The sequence below is a fragment of the Bufo bufo genome, chromosome 6 (assembly GCF_905171765.1).
Source record: "Bufo bufo chromosome 6, aBufBuf1.1, whole genome shotgun sequence".
Taxonomy (NCBI): Eukaryota; Metazoa; Chordata; class Amphibia; order Anura; family Bufonidae; genus Bufo; species Bufo bufo.
In genome coordinates, this window is record NC_053394.1 from 81,229,990 (window position 1) to 81,248,991 (window position 19,002).

Genomic DNA, 19,002 nt, shown 5'->3' on the forward strand with positions numbered 1-19,002 from the left:
TGCCAGTAGAAAAGCCATTTTAATGGACAGGATGTCAATTGGGATCTCTAACAAGGGCTCAAATGGCTTATCGGTTAGGGCTGTCAAGACCCTGTTTAAATCCCATGGAGGGGAAAGAGGCCTTACAGAAGGATGGATTCTGGCCGCGGCAGAAAGAAAACGTTTGACCCAAGGATGCATTGCTAACTGATAGTCGAAAAAATAGCTCAAGGCGGATACCTGTACTTTTAGGGTTGAGGCTTTGAGTCCCTTGTCTAACCCTGCCTGCAAGAAGTCTAAAACTTTAGGTATTTCTGGAGGTTTAAATGGATCAGGGCTAGACCCTAGAAAGGAAGCAAAGATATTCCACACTCTATTATATTTCCTGGCTGTTGTAGCTTTCCTACTGCCTAAAAGGGTGGAAACAACCTTGTTAGAGAGCCCTCTACTCAACCAGATGCCCCTGTCAAACTCCACACTGCCAATTGTAGTATCTCCGGATTGGGGTGGCATACAGGCCCCTGGAGAAGGAGGTCCTCCCTTGGAGGGATCGTCCAGGGGGGGCTTCTGGTTAGATTTAACAGGGTGGAGTACCAGATCCTTTTGGGCCATTTCGGGGCTACCAGGATTATAGAGGCTCCCTCCCTCCGTACCTTCTTCAGTACGTGAGGAATTAGGGAAATAGGTGGGAAGGCATAGCCTCGTTCTCGGCTCCAATCCTGGGCCAGACTGTCCACGGCCGTGGGGTTCTCTGTGTGATTTAAAGAGAAGAACCTCTCTGTCTTCCTGTTCTTCCGGGCAGCGAAGAGGTCTATAGTTGGAGTCCCAAACCTTAAGACAATCTGGGAAAAGACTTCTTCGTTCAGACTCCACTCTGCCTGGCTGAGTTCCACTCGGCTTAAAAAGTCGGCCACCGTGTTCTCTTTTCCCTTTAGATGTATTGCAGATAGGAGCAGGTTCCTGTCTTCTGCTATTTTGAAAATTTCCTGGCAGAGGAAGATTAGGGATGGTATTTTTGTTCCGCCCTGGTGATTTATATAGGCCACTGTTGTTGAATTGTCCGAGTAAAAGACCAGTTTTTTGTTCAAGACATCTGGAACTGCCACCCTTAGAACTCTTTCTACTGCCCTGAGTTCCTTGTAATTTGATGTGCAGGCTCGGGTTCTTAGATCCCATCTTCCCTGCCAATATTTCCCATCTGAATGAGCCCCCCAACCCCACGGACTGGCGTCTGTTGTTATCCGTATGGGTTCTATGAAGGACCAGGGCATCCCTGCCGAAAGATTCTTCTCGGATGTCCACCATAGGAGGGAATACCTTGCTCTGGAGGAGAGATGAAATTTTTCCTCTAGTGTTTGTGGAAGACCATTCCATTTCTTTAAGATATCCCACTGTAACGATCTTGTGTGAATCTGAGCAAACGGCACTGCGGGAATCGTAGCCGTCAGGTGCCCCAATACTGCCATCGCCTTCCTGATGGAACATCGGAAGGAGCGGAAAAGGATCCAAACATGTTTCTTTGTTGAAACTATCTTCTTCTGAGGAAGGAATGTTTTCTGAGCCCTGGAATCTAGCTGCATCCCTAAAAATACGCAATTTTGAGAGGGGGTTAGGCAAGACTTTTCTCGATTGATCTTCCATCCCAGATCTTTCAGTAGAGAACACACCAGGACAAGATCCGTCTGTAACTGTACCTTCGTCTGGGCTATGAACAAAAAGTCGTCCAGATAGGGTACTAACACTATCCTGGACAATCGGAGGAATGCCACCATCTCCGCCACAATCTTTGTAAAAATTCTCGGGGCTTGTGAGACCCCAAACGGGAGGGCCCTGTATTGCAGGTGCAGAAGCTGGCCCTTCACTTGGACTGCCGTTCTCAAATACTTTTGGGAGGAGGGATGAATAGGGATGTGGTAATAAGCATCCTCTAAGTCTATACTTGCCATCCAGCAATCTTTGTATAGCAGGTCTATAGTTGTTTTTATCGTTTCCATCCGGAATCTTTTGTATTTCAGGAACTTGTTTAGTCGTTTTAGATTTAGAATCATTCGAAAGGACCCATTGGGTTTCTTTACTAGAAAGAGTGGGGAGTAATACCCCCTGCCCTCCTCTTCTATGGGAACCTGACAAACGACTCCTTTGTCCAATAACAACTGAACCTCTGCCTCTAAAACTGTGGATTTTAAGGGATCTTTCGGAGTTGGAGTGTGGGTGAAGAAATTTTGGGGGTAGGAGAGAAACTCCAATCTGACTCCCTCTGCTATCCCTCCCAAAACCCATTTGTTTTGGGTGACCTTTGACCAAGCAGGGAGAAAGGAAGAGAGTCTCCCCCCAACTTGGAGCCCGGCGTCATTGCTGCTTATCTTTTTTATTATCCTGGGATTTGAAAAGAAAGCCGCTAGATTTCCTTTGAAATCGATCTCTCTCTTTCCTATCGTAGGGCTTGCCCCTCTGCCTTCTAAAGCTCTGCTGGGGCCTACGAAAAAAGGGGGGCTTCTGAGGGACAGGAAACCCCCTTTTTTTGTCAGAGGCCTTCTCCAGGATGTCATCTAAAGATGATCCAAATAATCTGTCGCCTTCACACGGAAGGGCACAGAGTCTGGGCTTAGATCCCTGGTCACCCTTCCAGGATCTAAGCCAAATAGCTCTTCTAGCCGCATTTGTCATAGCAGAGGCTCTGGCGGAAAAGCGCATCACATCAGTGGAGGCATCCGTTAAAAAATCAGCTGCTTTTGAGAAGGTGGGGAGAGAAGCTAGGAGCTCTTCTCTAGGTCTTTTTTCTTTAAGATGTGACTCTAGCTGGTCAATCCATAGTCTCAGTGACCGGGAAACCCAGGTGGCTGCGACTGTCGGTCTGAGACAGGCGGCCGATGTCTCCCAAGTCCGTTTAAGATATATGTCCGCTTTTTTATCTAACGGGTCAGAAAGACAACCTAAATCATCAAATGGGAGGGCAGACTTTTTTGCAATTTTGGCGACTGGTGCATCCACCGTAGGGGCCCTATCCCAACTTGAGGACACTTTTTCTTCATAAGGGTATTTTCTTTTAACAGAGGAAGGTATAAAGAACTTTCTGTCAGGATTTTTCCACTCTTTTTTAATAATCGCCTGCATGCTTTCATGCATAGAAAAAACCCTATGCTTTTTAGGGCCTAATGCCTGGAAGGCCTGATCCGCAACTGATCTGGTCTGCTTAATGTCTTCCAGCTGCATAGTTGCTCGGACCGCTTTTAATAATGGCTGCGTATCCTCAGGGGAAAAGAAGGACTTCCCTGAATATTCCTCGTCCGAGGAATCTGAATTACTGGAATCTAGCTGCCCGGATTCTCTGGCCTCACTATCGGATGAGTCCATTTCCATACTATCACATTCTGTGGCTTTATCCGGGGATCTGGCACGGCCTTTACTGAATGTCTTGAAGGATGCTTTGATTAAGGACCTCATAGATCTTGTAAGGGTCTGGGACTGTTCCGCTACCAGTTTGTCTATACATGCCGTACACAGAGGCTTCTGATAGGATGCAGATAGAGTCGTCTTACAATCTGCACACTCTTTGTGTTTTGACTTGGAAGACGACTTTTTTGGAGGCTTTGGGATCTAAGACAGAAACACCTTATTAGTAAAAAAAAAGGAACGTTCTCACCATGTGAATTTTTCCTTCCCCATCCTTAGGACCAGTACCGGACTTGCAGGCCTCAAGGGGTCCAGGGGTTCAGCGCGTCCATCTGTAGGCTCCGACATGCTTGCTAGCTGGATCCTACCTCAGCACAAACACACTGTGCCTCCGCTGGCTGCCTGCACCTGCTGCCGCATTTATAGTTTTAAAAGACGCGCCTCGGCCCTCACTTCCGGGTCCTGCGCGTCGAGGGAGAAGCCCCGCCCCCCCCGCCGTCATCGGCCAGCCCTGAAAGATGGCCCCGCGCATGCGCATAAGCGCGGGCGCCATTCTCAAACTGGGCAAGCCGGCATGGGGAGCCGCCTGAACACGGCCACAGCGGCTCCCCGCAGGACCGGCAGCGAGTGCGGGCGCAGGCAGACTTGTGGGGAGCGGCTTCCGGCACGGCCACAGAACTACCGCTCCCCAGGGATAGGTCTTCCCACGGCATAGCCACAGACCCCCCCCAGCGCTGGTGCTTCTTCTTCTGAGGTATGTCGTGCAGTACTACTGCTGCTTCTCAGGAACTCCCATCCGGAGGACAGGAAACCTGAACTGGTGTTGGGTGGAGGTGTGTCCTTTTTATCTTCTCAGGTTTCCTGTCCTGATGGGAGGTCCTGAGTCGCACTGGGTGCCGTCATGGGTGAGGGGAAAGATCGATGGAGAAAATCTAATTGTAACCAATGGTAATAGAATCCCACAGCAGTACTTACTTAATATGTATACGCCTGTCTGTCTCACCTGTGCGGGCTTCCCATCAACAAGACTCGTGCAACACTTGGCGTGCCGGCGGAGTAACTGCGCATGTCAGTATATGTCTATTGTCTGCGACAGTACGAAGTTTAGTCAAATCTCGCGGGCTTGAAACAGCGGCGTCAACAACAAATCAGAGACGCCGGCACCAGCGGCGTCATAGCCGACGTGCAAGTCACGTGACCGACAACCTCAATCACATGACCGCTGTAAGTGTATATGTTATTGATAGCCACGCTCTAATGTTATATCAAACTGACACATAGATTGCAGATTTTACCAAACGGAACCCCAAGGTATATTGTGTACTCATGAGAAGGAATAAGCACATATCGCACGATGTAAAAGTAATTTGTGCAAACAAGCCATACTGAGGATGCCCCACAGATATCAGGCATAAGGATTGTAACAAAAAAATATCTCCATCAATAAGATGCTATAAATATCCTGTGTAAAAGCATATAAAACAATACTCATACGGATGAAGACCTAACTGATCCCTGCAACGTTGAACTCAAGATTGAGTCCAAAGGGTTGCAAGGACCTTAGGGTATATATCCATTTTAATTCTTTTTTTCTGAGCACAGCGTCTTTGTCTCCACCCCTGCGTCGGGTGCCCACACTGTCTATCACCCTAAAGCGCAATTGATTGACAGAGCGTCCGGCCTCCACGTGTTTGGCTACTGGTTTGTCCAAGTTTGCCTTGCGAATTGTGCTTTTATGTTTATTAATCCGTTCACGGATCTCCATAGTAGTCTCACCTACATAGATGAGACTACAAGGGCATTGTATAACATACACAACATCTCGTGAGCTGCATGTATAGTAGCCATTAATCTTGTACTTCTTGCCACTATAAGGATGAGAGAAGTGGTCCCCTTTAAAGGGAACCTGTCACCTCTACTGTGCTACCCTCACTGAGCGTTTCTAAATGTTCATTGTGTTACCCTAAACATATAAATTACACTTTTAATTTCATTTGCAGACGAATTCGATTGGTTTTATGCATTTTTGAACTTCCCGCCTTTTATGCATATTAACATCAGAGTCATATCTTACTTGTGTGACCAGAGAAGTCATATTTTCAAGCTCTGATTCCTCTCAGGTTAATTTGCATATGTATCAAATCGTTTTTTTTACACAATAAAAGCACACAGAGCTATGGGGACTGGGTATTGCAGATGTGCTAGCGGCCATCTAGCAACCCATGTCCTCAGCTCTATACCCAAAATCCCGGTGACAGGTTCCCTTTAAGAATGTTACCGCAATTGCAACAAGACAAACATGGAAAAGTGCCATTTTTTCGTGGGGCCAAAAGCCTTTGTGTGCCCAGACCCAGGCCGCCAACATCAGTTTTTACCAGCCTGTCACGCAGATTAGAGTTCCTCTTGTAGGCCATCATTGGTGGGACTTTAAATTCTTCAATGTCTGGTAGACCTCTTTGTAGTATATGCCACTCCTTTTTAAGGATGTGGGCAATATCTCCACTGTCCCGATCAAACACAGACACAAAAGGAACTCTAACCGCGGACTTGGCTTTCGCTGGCTTGTGGACTGCAGAATCTCTGCCAATCAACGACACCCTCTTTCTTGTTCTGTTTAAAAGTGCCCTGGGATAGCCCCGTCCGCATTTCCAGAGCGCGGCCCCGATCTTCTATTCTTGTCCGCAATTGTTCAGCAGACACTCTCTGCTGATGGCAGCGGCTCCTTTTCTTGAGCGGCTGCCATCAAAGCCGGCAGAGAGTACATGGCAGCAGGGGGCATGTGGGGGTGATGGGGGGCAATGGCCGCATGTGGGGGGCACTTACATTTATCAGGTGCACGATGGCAGATGGGGTGTTGTGGAGGTCACTGTTAGGCTCCGTTCACATTCGCATTTTGCGGAACGGAATTGCAGACCCATTCACTTCCGGGTCTGCACTTCCATTCCGCAAAAAAATAGAACATGTCCTATTCTTGTCCGCAATTGCAGACAAGAACAGGCATATTTTATTAGTGCCGGCAATGTGCGGTCCGCAAAATGTGGAACCCACATTGCCGCTGTCCGTGTTTTGTGGATCCGCGGTTCCGCAAAACACGTTGCGGATGTGTGAATTGTGCCTTAAAGGGGCGGGCTTTTGTGAAGGTCAAAGTTAAAAGCGGTGGGCTGCTGTGGAGGTCACATTTTAAAGAGGTGGCTCACTGTGAGGGGTCAGTGTTAAGGGGTGGGGGGCTGTGGAGTTCACTGTTAAAGAGGACCTTTCACCTCTCCTGACATGTCTGTTTTAATAGCTCCATGCATTCCCCATGTAATAACAATTCTGGAGCATCTTTTCTTATGGCTCTATGTTGTGCCATTCCTTTAATTATAACTTCTAGTAGAAAAAATAAATTACTAGCAGTCTGCAGTAAGGGTACAGTGGGGAGGTAACCAGTTTGGGGGGGGGGGGGGGGTGTACCTGCATAGTCTCACTCTATCCAATCAGTGCTGCCGTTGTCAGACTGTGCAGGTACACCCCCCCAACTGGTTACCTCCCCTCTGTACCCTTACTGCAGACTGCTAGCAATTCATTCATAGCTTCTAGTAGAAATAATAAAGGAACGGCACAACATAGAGACATAGGAATAGATGACACAGAATTGTTATTACATGGGGAATGCATGAAGCTATTAATAAAGACATGTCAGGAGCGGTGACAGGTCCTCTTTAAGGGAGCGGGGGGCTGTGGAGGTCACTGCTAATGGGGCGGGGGGCTGTGGAGTTCACTGGTATGGGAGATACTGTCGATACATACGACAAACACAAACATGAAATCAAATAGTGGAAATATACCCGTGATAAGCCGGGTCCTTCTGCTAGTATTCAAATAAATGTTCATTAGTACTAGTGGGCCGGGCTCAGCGTGTAAATAGATGTTAATCAGCTCCAGACTGAACATAGAGCACTCTCTGTTGGAATTACAGACATATGAGCTGAGAACAAGTCTGTGATTGCACTAGAGAGTGCTCCGCACAACAACTTCAATAGCATCATTTCTCTGCTCTGTCACAGGTCAATAAATATCCGGCTCGTGTATCTGTAAATCCAATAGAGGGCCCTCTACACAACAGTAAGTGACAAGCGGTGAATGGGCGGATGTAAAATGAAAAAGAAAAAAAGAGGATGAAATGAAAATCAAATCAGCAACAGGTGGCGCTGTTCATTTTAATTTTAATTTTGGCAATGAAATTGCCTTCAGGGATGAAAAATTTATCTGAAAATATTGCTTATCCATTTTGTTTTTTTTTATTCATTTCACCTTAAAATACCAGTGTGAGTAATGAAAATTAAATGACAAAAGGCTTTTTTAATTTTATTTATCACATATTACTTATGCTTGAGTTAAAAATTAAATTGCAAATTTAATTATTTAATTTTATTTTTAATTTTGGCATGGAATCTTCACACATGGGTGGCAAAAGAAATGTCAAAAAGGTATTTGCATTTCAATTTTAGTTTTTCCGTTTTCATTTTATTTCTGGCCGCTAATAGCTCCCATATTCCCCGTTTGGCAGCACATACATGACAGATGCATAAACTGTATAAAATTGGGAGGATTATATTGATTATGGTTAATGCTGGGTTAACACATACAATTAGTTGGAACATTGTTACGGGCACAAACTTATTGCAAGTGATTATCTTTGCTATAGTATATTAAAATGGAGGGAACGGAAAAGCAGGTTTTATATTACATTACTACTACATGAACAACATGTCTACTTTATCACATGACTCCATTTTTGAGGGCAAAAATTGCCGACTATTCCTGGGAAACTTCATTTTGAGGGCAAAAATAGAAATAAAAAAAAAATAAATGAATGAAATTCCAATTTGCCCTGAAAGTTGTGTACAATCCCAGTGTGCATTTATGGTGCCCATATTGGCAATCAACCAAATTTCATGGACACATAAATAACATAGAAACAGAGACATGAAGCAATGTCCACAGCGGTGTTCTCTTGAACGTGAATTACCTTTTCCATGTGGAACACTTACCTTCAGCTAATTTCTCCGCTTCTTGTGTTTTGGCTTCAAGTGCTTGCTCTTGTTCTTCCTGTGTCTGCTCCTGCTCGATAAGTGTCAGCTTCATGTCTTCAATTATCTTTTCTTTTGCTTTAACATCTGAGACCCACGGACACAAATGTTTTAGCCCCTTTCCTTTAATGGCATTATACAAGTGCTACACTGTCACAGATGTAAAGCAATGCTATGCCAGCAGCACACAAATAAGATTATTAGATACATATTTAAGATGAAGGCGATCATTTTTACGTGTGCAGCGTCACAATATTGAGTTGCCAAAGAGAACCTGTCACCTCTCCTGTCATGTCTGTTTTAGCAACTACTTGCACCCCCCCTTGTAATAACGATTCTGGAGGATCTATTCTTATAACTCTATGATGTGCTATTACTTAATTATTCCTGCTAGAAGTTATAAATGAACTGCTAGCATTTTGAAGGTGAAGGTCCTGATTAGGGACGAGCAAAACGACTTCGGATGAAACATCTGAAATCGATTCGCATAAAACGTCGTTCCAATACTGTACGGAGCAGGAGCTCCATACAGTATTAGAATGTATTGGCTCCGATGAGCTGAAGTTAATGCTTCGCGAAGTCTCGCAAGATTTCGGGTAATAACTTCATAAATTAATTTGTACTGTAAGGAAACCATTTCCCGAATTCGGGTTCGGTTCCAATTGGTACCTTCAAACCGAACTCGAGTTCGGGAAATGTTTTTTTACAGTACAAATTAATTTATGAAGTTACCTGAAGTCTCGCGGAGCATTAACTTTGGCTTATCGGAGCCAATACATTCTAATACTGTACAGAGCTCCTGCTCCATACAGTATTGGAACAAAGTTTTATGCGAATTGACTTCGGATGTTTCATCCGAAGTCGATTCGATCATCCCCAGTCCTGATAGGTGTTACCAGTTGGTGGGGGGGGCTGTCCCTGCACAGTCTTACTCCAGCAGCACTGATTGGATAGTGTCAGCCTGTGCAGGGACACCCCCCCCCCACCAAACTGGTAACACCCATCAGGACCTTCACTTTCAAAATGAATTCATAAACTTCTAGTAGAAATAATAATAAAGGAATGGCACAGCACAGAGATACAAGATGCTCCGGATTTATTAGATGGGGAATGCATTTAGTTACTAACACAGACATGAGAGGTGATAGGTCTTTTTCAAATGATCAAATTCTGGCTGCCTGCAATAGTCTCTACAAAGTGTAAAGAGAAGTCCACAGTAAATAAAAAAAAATAAAAAAATAAAATGACAAAATCCATATGAGAGGCTAGTTTCACACTAGCGGCAGGGGACCTCCGGCAGGCTGTTCCGGTGGGTGAACAGCCTGTCGGATCCGACCTGCCGCTAGTTCACATGTGCCCCCCGGACTGCCGCTCAGTCCCCATTCACTATAATGGGGGCGGGGGCGGAGTTCTGGCGGCAGCACCGCAGCGCACGCAGAGAGGCAGCCGTACTGAAAGTACTGCATGCAGTACTTTTAGTCCGGCCGCCTCTCAGCGTGCAGTGCCATCGGAACTTCGGAACTCCGCCCCCAATCCCATTATAGTCAATGGGGATGGAGCGGCAGTGTGGGGGCACATGTGAACTAGCGGCAGGACGGATCCGACAGGCTGTTCACCCACCGGAACAGCCTGCCGTAGGTCCCCTGCCGCTAGTGTGAAAGTACCCTTACAGGTACAGTTATTGTTGCTGCGGATTTGACCCTATGCATTGCAAAGGGCGACATCCATAGCAGCATATATCGAGTGTAAAGTGTGGATGAGAACTTGTAAAACCTCATCTGCTCTGCTGCTACTGCAAACCCTGCAGATTTTCCGCCTGCAATTCCAGGGTGGAAAATACACAGCGTATCCGTCTGATATGGACATTGTGTAAAGAAGGCGCAGTAGATCTAATCACGTCCAATCACATTGACATTGGCAGGCATCTGTTATAGTGCTCAGTGGTGGGCGCAGGAAGATCAACGTGGCAGCAGCTGTAGGAAAGCCGGAAAGAAGATAGAACATGTCCTATTCTTGTCAGTTTTATGGACAAGGATATGACATTTCTACAGGGATAAAAAAATAAAATAAAATAAAACGGTGGCATGCAGCTAGGATCAGTGTTGTGGATCTACCGGTAGTGGACCGCAAAAAACATAAGGCTGTGTGCATGAGGCCTAAGGTGGAGAAAAGGAGTCAGGACAATCCCATAATATTATGTCGTTTGCTGTTCCGCCCAAAATCCCCAGATTCGGCCGACTGAGCATAACAGGATGGTGTGGCCCAATCTGAGCGTGTACAGCTGGTGGATGTAGTAGTCAATGGCTATAAAAGCAAACGGTCCCTCGCGGACACTGCACTGCCCAATATCTTGTTGTGCCCCTGCATTTTTCCCAGTTCCCAGTCCATTCCCTCTATGCATAGGAACAAAACACGCTCCTTTTAATTAACATTTCCACTCAAACCCAGAGACCTAAACATCTGGGACCTATGATTAAATCTAAAGGACTTTGTATGACATCATAAATTAGACTTATTGGCACTAAAATGAACAAAGGGCTATAATAAACATGTTTCACAATATGGTGAAAAAAAAAAAAAAAAATTGTCTGACAATGCAGCTTAAAAACATTAAACAAATTGTTATATGAATTTAAGCTAAAAATATATACATATTATGTGCCATTTTAATAACTAGAAGCTGAATGGTCTGGTCTACGTAAAGAAATAACTAGCGGACAAGAATTTTTACCCTGCTTTTTGCAGTCTGCAAACATACACAAGTCTGGCTTCTTTTTATTTCCTCGCATGTAAGTATCACAGGTCATTAGATGTGTAGGTGATCTATGAAGCACATTACCTTGACAAGCCTTCTGGTAAAGCTGCCGCGTGTTTTCCGTTTTCTCGTTGTCACGTTCCTATAAGAAGAAGAAAAAATCAAGGCAGTGTATGAATATCAGCTATTCTGTGGTAACCCTTATGAGAACATAAATCAAAGGCTGATCACAGTAGGTACAAGCAATTCCATGTCAGAATGATCAACCTGATTAAAGCGGATGGCCTAGTTATGAGGTGGCACCCTGTAAACAAGAGTGGGATACGTGTGAAGCCGTTATTACAATCTGCCGCGTCCAATTTGACTGTTTTATGAGAAAGAAGATAGGCGGCTCGCTGGGGAGGAACTAAAGGTTACACGTGCTCTCTGGATGGGATGTAAAAGCTGGCCATGGGTGAATGCAACAGACAAGGTATATTACTGGGATACCCACGGTTTCTGTGTCCCCCAATGAATATGGCCGAGAAATTGAGTTTAATGGGCAAAGATTCAGAAAAACATGTTATTTATTCATTTAAAGGAATTTGATGGGAATTACAAATCTCTAACAATCCCTAAAATGGTTTAAAATAATAAAAAAATTTCCTTGCTGCTGCGGTGACATGCAGGGATATGGCTCGTGACCACTGCAGCCAATCGTTGTCCTTGTGGTCTACAGCGAATGGCTGCAGCATGTGCCCCACCCTGGCAGCTCACCAACAGTGCGATTTGCAGGTATACGGAACATCACCACTGCAGTCAATCACTATCCTCAGTGGTCGACCACTCAGGACAGGAGATAGGTTCAGCACTCAGCAGTCATGCGCCAAACTCCTGCATGTCAGGGCCTCAGAAAACAGCACCACAGAAAGGGGCGAGTACAACATGCTTTTTATTTTAAGCGATTTTAGGGCTTGTCCGAGATTATTCATTCTAGGAAGACCCTTTATACATTAATACATGATTGGTGGGGGTCTAATACCAGTCAACCCCACCGATCAGCTGTTCAGCGCGGCACTCTGATGAGCGCCAGTGTTTCCCAAGCACAGCACCATCCACTGGATAGTGGCTGTGCTTGGTTTCGCAGCTTTGCCCCATTCACTTAATCGGGACTGAGCTGCACCTAGGCCATGTGGCATTGCATGGAAAGAAGCAGCTGTGATTCAGGATTCTCATAGTCAGCTAAGGCTCTTAGGTAGACGCTATCACTTTCTTAAGCTTATATTAGACGGGTAGATAATCTTGCAGATCGTTGCTAACAAGCATTCACATGAACACTTGTTAGCGATGATCTAGCAGTGTAATACTGACGCTAATTACCTGATCGGGTAATTGGAATCTTTCGGTAGGTTTAAAAATCATCGTTTGCCGGCGGCAGATCGTGGGGTCTAATCACAATCTGCTCCCAGCAAACAATGATTCTGTATGGGGATGAGCAATGGCATTAGCAATCGCTGCTCCCCATACTGTGGAGGAGATCGCTGCATGTAAAAGCAGCGCTCTCTTTCAATAAGGACCAGGCGATTGCTGGGAAGGAACGTTTCCCTCCTGACCATCTCCTGTGTTATCTGCCCATCTACGCCTTAGGGCTCATGCACACGACCGTGTGTATTTTGCAGTCCGCAAAACATACAAATAATATCCGTGTGCATTCCGTTTTTTTGCAGAATGGAAAAGCTGGCCCCTAATAGAACAGTTCTATCCATAATGTGGACATGTTCTATTCTTTTGCGGAACGGACATACAGAAATTGAATGCACACGGAGTAACTTCCGTTTCTTTGCGAACCCATTTAAAAAAAAAAAAAACGGACACGGAAAGAAAATACATTCGTGTTCATGAGCCTTTAGATGGGAATAGACACTGAAATCTATAAATAATTGAACATTGGTGGTGCAAAAACACTCATCTGCCCTCTGTTCCCATGCTACTTTCAGCTTCAGAAAGGATCTGGGTGGGCCAATGAGTGACCAGATGTATCCGACAACTCCATTTACATACAGAGTGCTGACTCACAATTGCAGGTGTCAGAAGCATCTGAGACTACCTCTCCCACCACATGGACTAAGGAACGTCTTACAAAGCTTCATAATAACCTTGCTAAGTTGTTGTATTGTCCTCTGTTTCACTTCTAGTTCACAAGACATTTGCTTCTTCCCCTTCTCGTACTCATTAATTTTGTTAGTTAGTGTCTTCTGTTCTTCGCGCATTGCAGAGATCTGGAAAACATGAATGAATGGTCCTCACAATGCCAAAGCTTACCTACAATCTTATGTTAGAGACCCCTCCCTCCACCACATCACTGCATCAAAATGGCGTGGAGTGCGTTAGGTATCAGATCTATCTGTATAATACCCTATTGCGTTTACAGCACGGATTTCGACCTAAGAAGTTAAAAACAAACCTGTGTAATCGGATCCCGCAGTTACACGTTATTCCATCTGTACTCTATTGCTAACTTTCCAAATGTATGTTTACCAGGAGCAAAGGACGGATGGAAGAGAGCGTAAGATTTCAGGATCAGACTACACAAGATTTATTTGTAGTCTGCTACTATGAAGACATATAGGACGTCTGCATTGGAGCTGTAGACAGAAAACAGTAGCTTATAAATCAATACTACCTACAAAGTTATATTATATATTTTACATGCAACACAAATGGGGGTAGAGGTGTAAAATTATATATATATAGGAAAATAAATCAGGGCAGCACTCCTGGTAGTCGGGTGTGGGTGCCAGCGGCGAAAAACACCTTACCAAGGTGTACAATATAGGATAAAAAAAGACACCGCAGCACATCCGTTTGGTGAAAAAAGTGGGACCCTTTATTCACCTGTGCGACGTTTCGGTCCGCTTACTGGGACCATTCTCAAGCAATACCAGGTATTGCTTGAGAATGGTCCCAGTAAGCGGACCGAAACGTCGCACAGGTGAATAAAGGGTCCCACTTTTTTCACCAAACGGATGTGCTGCGGTGTCTTTTTTTATCCTATATATATATATAAAAAACAAAAAGTTCAGTGGCAGCACCGTCAATGGAAAAAATGCAGGTGCAGCAGGCCCAGTGTGGATATAAGCCAATCCAGATAGATAAAAAATAACAAAAAGGGCAGCACTCCAGGAAGTAAAAAATGAAAAAAATACTTTATTTACCCATATGGGACAAGCGACGTTTCAGCTCAGTATGTGAGCCTTTCTCAAGCCTTGAGAAAGGCTCACATACTGAGCCGAAACGTTGCTTGTCCCATATGGGTAAATAAAGTATTTTTTTTTTTCATTTTTTACTTCCTGGAGTGCTGCCCTTTTTGTTATTAATTATTATTTATTATTTTTTTTATATATATATATATATATATATATATATATTTTTTTTTTTTTTTTTTTAAAGTATGCTACTTCTAAAAAATACTATTTCACACTTTCATGACCTGGATGATTTTGGAACTTGATGCACAGAGCTAAATTTTACCTTTGGTAATGCTGCATTCAAGGTGATTTTTATTTTATTTTTACAGGACACACAGCACTTTCTTACTATTTAAAAATGGAGTTGATGTCACTTAAAGGCTATGTACACCTTCGACTGCAATTTTTTTTTTCTGACTGCATTTCACTTATTTTGGGGTAAAAATTATTTTTTCAATTTATATTTTTTTAGAATATTGAACCGTTCCGTCACAAAGGGTTGACTGTTTTTCTAGCTGTGTGGATTGTACTTTTCACTTTCTGCCAGTCATCTAATAAACCTGATCTCTTCTAAATTATTAAAAGGTCATAAACACTTATGTAAGCCACATTATTATCAGTAAGATAAGAACTGAGCTATAATGAGTGTATCGGAGGTCAGAGATAAGGAGTCAGCTGAGCTGCCTGGCGGAACAGTGACTATTCAGAGCCTGCTACTACGGCATCTCAGCCCTGTACAGAGAAAAGGGCTCCAAATGTTTAATAAAGACCAGTTGAAAAACATTTATTTTAGCTCAAAATGAGTACAATACAATAACAAAAAAGAATTGCCTCCAAAAGGTGTACATAGCCTTTACTTTCATAGGTCTAATTTAAAGCAAATGGTCAAAAACATGAAATAAACACATTTCACCTATGTTTTCATGTTCTGTATCTAAGTAGTTTTATCAATATATTATATTTACTGCAACAATTAATCATCCAATTCTCCCGTGTATAAAGATGCTATATCTGTGTACATTCTGCAACATAAGACATTGCTATATGGCAGAGAACAAAGACAGTGTCTTAGTTATAAATGTATTTCCCTTCCTTCGCTTTAGATGTTCCAAATAAAGAAACTCTATAGGGAAGACAAAAAAGCACACAGTGTCAGGACAGGACACACTAAAATGTGACGTGGGGTATTTTTTGCTTGGAGTAACATACATTCTGTGTCACTGGAATATAGGAACCTTAAAGGGGTTGTGTCACAAAACATATTCTACATTTTTCAAACCAGCACCTGGATCTGAATACTTTTGTAATTACATATAATTAAACATTTTCTACAGCCAGTGAGCTATTCAATAAAATCTGTATTAGCGCCATCTGCTGTTTGTTCTTTACCTTATTTTTTCGTCTGTCTCTATGAGTTGGTCGAACATGCTGTTTTTCTTCAACTAACACCTGCCATATGTTCTGTTAGAAGCTGTGGCAGTTACAGGGAGAGAGCTGCAGCAGAAAGGACACGCCCCTGAGCTGCCAGGCTGAAGATAATCTAGCAAAGCAATTGGAGCAATGAAAGTGGATCTCTGGATCCATGTGAGGTACAGGGCTGGTTCTAGCTTTGTTAGAAAGGTATTGTCATGTTCTATTTGATGTCTGATTTTCATATTTTTTTTTCCATCATCCATGGCATAACCCTTTTAAGGTCACATTCATGTTTTAGTTAATACCTCCTCACTTTCCAAGAGCCATAACAAGTGTTTCATTCACATAGCCATTAGGGATGAGCGAATCGACTTCGGAAGAAACATCTGAAGTCGATTTGTGTAAAACTTTGTTTCAATACTGTACAGGAGGAGCGCTCTGTACAGTATTAGAATGTATTGGCTCCGATACGCCAAAGTTATTACTTTGCGAAGTATTGTGAGACTTTGCAAAATAACTTCAGAAATTGATTTATACTGTAAAAAACTATTTCCCGAACTCTGGTTCGGTTCTAATGTATCTCTTGGAACCGAACCAAAGTTCAGGAAATGTTTTTTTTACAGTATAAGGCCTCATGCACACGACTGCCGTTTTTGCGGCCCATTGTAGAAATGCCTATTCTTGTCCGCAAAACGGACAAGAATAGGACATGTTCTATTTTTTTTGCAGGGCCACGGGACGGAGCAACGGATGCGGACAGCACATGGAGTGCTGTCCGCATCTTTTGCGGCCCCATTAAAGTGAATGGGTCCGCATCCGAGCCGCCAAAACGGCAGCTCGGATGCGGACCCAAGCAATGGCCGTGTGCATGGGGCCTTAATCAATTTATGAAGTTATTATGCAAAGTCTCGCGAGACTTCGCAAAGTAATAACTTCGGCTCATCGGACCCCATACATTCGTACAGTATTGAAACGAAGTTTTATGTGAATCGACTTCGGATATAAGGGCTTATTTTTTTGTTGCACAAGTTTGATTTTTTAATTGCAACATTAACAAAAGGAGATTTTTGTATAACTTACCAGTAAAATCCCTTTTCGCTCTTCATTGGGGGACACAGTAACCGTGGGTATAGCCATGTCCTCTAGGAGGCGTTGACACTAGTAAAAGCTGTTAGCTCCTCCCCTGGCAGCTATACCCCCTCCAGCCTGGAGAGAGAGCTTCAGTTTGTGTACAAGCAGTAGGAGAAGCAAGCCAACCAAGAAAAAACCTGGAACACCAACCATGCCAAAAGGACCCAACGGGGTTCAAACCAGCAGCTGCTCAACTGTGGTCGAACAACAATACTGTGTGGGTGCTGGGTCCCCCAATGAAGAGCGAGAAAGAGATTTTACTGGTAAGTTATACAAAAATTTCCTTTTCTCTCTTGGGGGACACAGGAACCGTGGGACGTCCACAGGGAGGGAAAAAACTACAGCCCCATGGAAACAAGCGTCCCGGCAGACATCTAAGAAACTGCCGCCTGCAAGACCATGCGGCCGAAGGCAGCGTCCGCCAATGCATAAGTATGCACCTGGTAAAATTTATGAATGTGTGTAAGAAGGGCCAAGCAGCCGTCTTACACAACTGAGCAACCGAAGCGCGATTCCTCCGCTCCCAAGATGCGCCCACCGCTCTGGTGGAATAAGTCGTGACACCTAAGGCCGGAACCCTGCCTCGGGCGCGGTATGCTTCAGCAATCGTAGATCGAATTTGGCGTGCGATTGCCACCTTGGAAGCCGCCAATCCCCTCCGTGGACCCTTTGGAATGACAATAATGGGATCTGTACGGCGGAAGGGACCGGAGGCTACTAAACAGATCTTCAGAGCTCTGACAACGTCCAAGGGTGTAATTCCGTTTCAGGACCCTTCGGTCTGATGGAAGTGATAGTGACCAGAAAAACTACCTTCCAGGAGAGGAGTCGGGGAAACTCTCCCACACGGGCTCCAGGGAAAACCTGGAGCGCTGAGAGGACTAAATTCAGATCCCAAGGCGGTAAGGAGGACGGTACAGAGTAACCGTATGAGCTACTCCCTGAAGGGCCACACAGGCCCCAAGGAACCTGAGAGCGCTGGAAGGATAGAAGGAGACAACGCTTGACTCTGCAAGAACTAAGGCCAGACCAAGGTCGAACCCTGATTGAAGAAAGGGACAGGACCGTGGGGGAAAAGGACGTGGCAGAGCACTTCGGCTTCCACAGAAACCCAGGAAGGACCTCCAGGTCCTGAATAGATCCTGGACGATGCAGGCTTGCGGATGATATCCGCCGAAAAAATCTCTTCGCATAGAATGGCGGTCTTAATAACCACACCGGCAAACGAAGAGGCCTAAAATACTAATGGAAGACCGGACTCTGAAGGAAGGACATCTGCGTGGCATTGACCAGGACATCCCCTAGAAGGAGACGAGGTCGGCATACTACGTGCGACAGCCAATCCCCAGGGCGACTGGAATACCCACCATCCTGATCTTCCGTAGAACTCTGGGTAGGAAGGGGAAGGGGGGAAACGCAAGGATTGAGAACCCTTACCATGGAATCAGGGCGTCCACGCCTCAAGCTTCCGGATCTCTGCTCGGGAGAGAAAGGTGGTAAGCTTCCAAGACTGTCTCGAAGCCATCAAGTCCACATCCGGGTGACTCCAACGCAGAAAGCCCGCCTCGAACACCTTCCGCAATCCAGGAATACAGAAGGGAGAGGCCGTTTGTTTGAGGCGGAGAAGAAATAGAAGGGTGGTCCGTACCAGGAATGGAACGTCTATCATCACGGCAAGACGTGACAGCAACCCCGCTCCATCTGGTGTAGGGAGTCTCGCAGTCTACCCCCAGAATGGGCGGTGGTAAGTAAGATTACCAGAGGCGGACGTGACTTAGACATTAGTGATGTCTTAAGAGAAGAATATATTATACAGGTAACACACCCAGGACCAATGTGAAGGATTTACCTGCAGGAGGAGAGATGTGGAGCGCGCCACATCCCACCAGCCGGGTCCAGAACTCTGGAATAGAAGGCCACTAAAGAATACCCCGTGCAATGCAGATGTAGGCAGGGATTGAGCGGCTGTGCCAAAACTCCGCCTGAGGAGGAAGCCAAGTAAGGGTGAGCCACAACTGTATCGCTAGCCCAT

The 19,002-nt window shown here is 44.8% G+C and overlaps 1 protein-coding gene across 2 annotated transcripts in view; it reads right to left on the reverse strand.

Annotated features, from left to right (window-relative positions):
- The window catches only part of KIF20B (kinesin family member 20B), a 146,661-nt gene that overhangs the window by 51,845 nt on the left and 75,814 nt on the right, over nucleotides 1–19,002 (reverse strand). For both annotated transcript variants that reach the window (XM_040436643.1, XM_040436645.1), the window contains exons 22-24: nucleotides 13,335–13,457; nucleotides 11,284–11,341; nucleotides 8,406–8,531 (exon numbers count right to left, since the gene is read on the reverse strand). In XM_040436643.1, coding sequence (XP_040292577.1) covers nucleotides 8,406–8,531; nucleotides 11,284–11,341; nucleotides 13,335–13,457 — 307 coding nt within the window. The remainder of the gene's footprint in view (nucleotides 1–8,405; nucleotides 8,532–11,283; nucleotides 11,342–13,334; nucleotides 13,458–19,002) is intronic.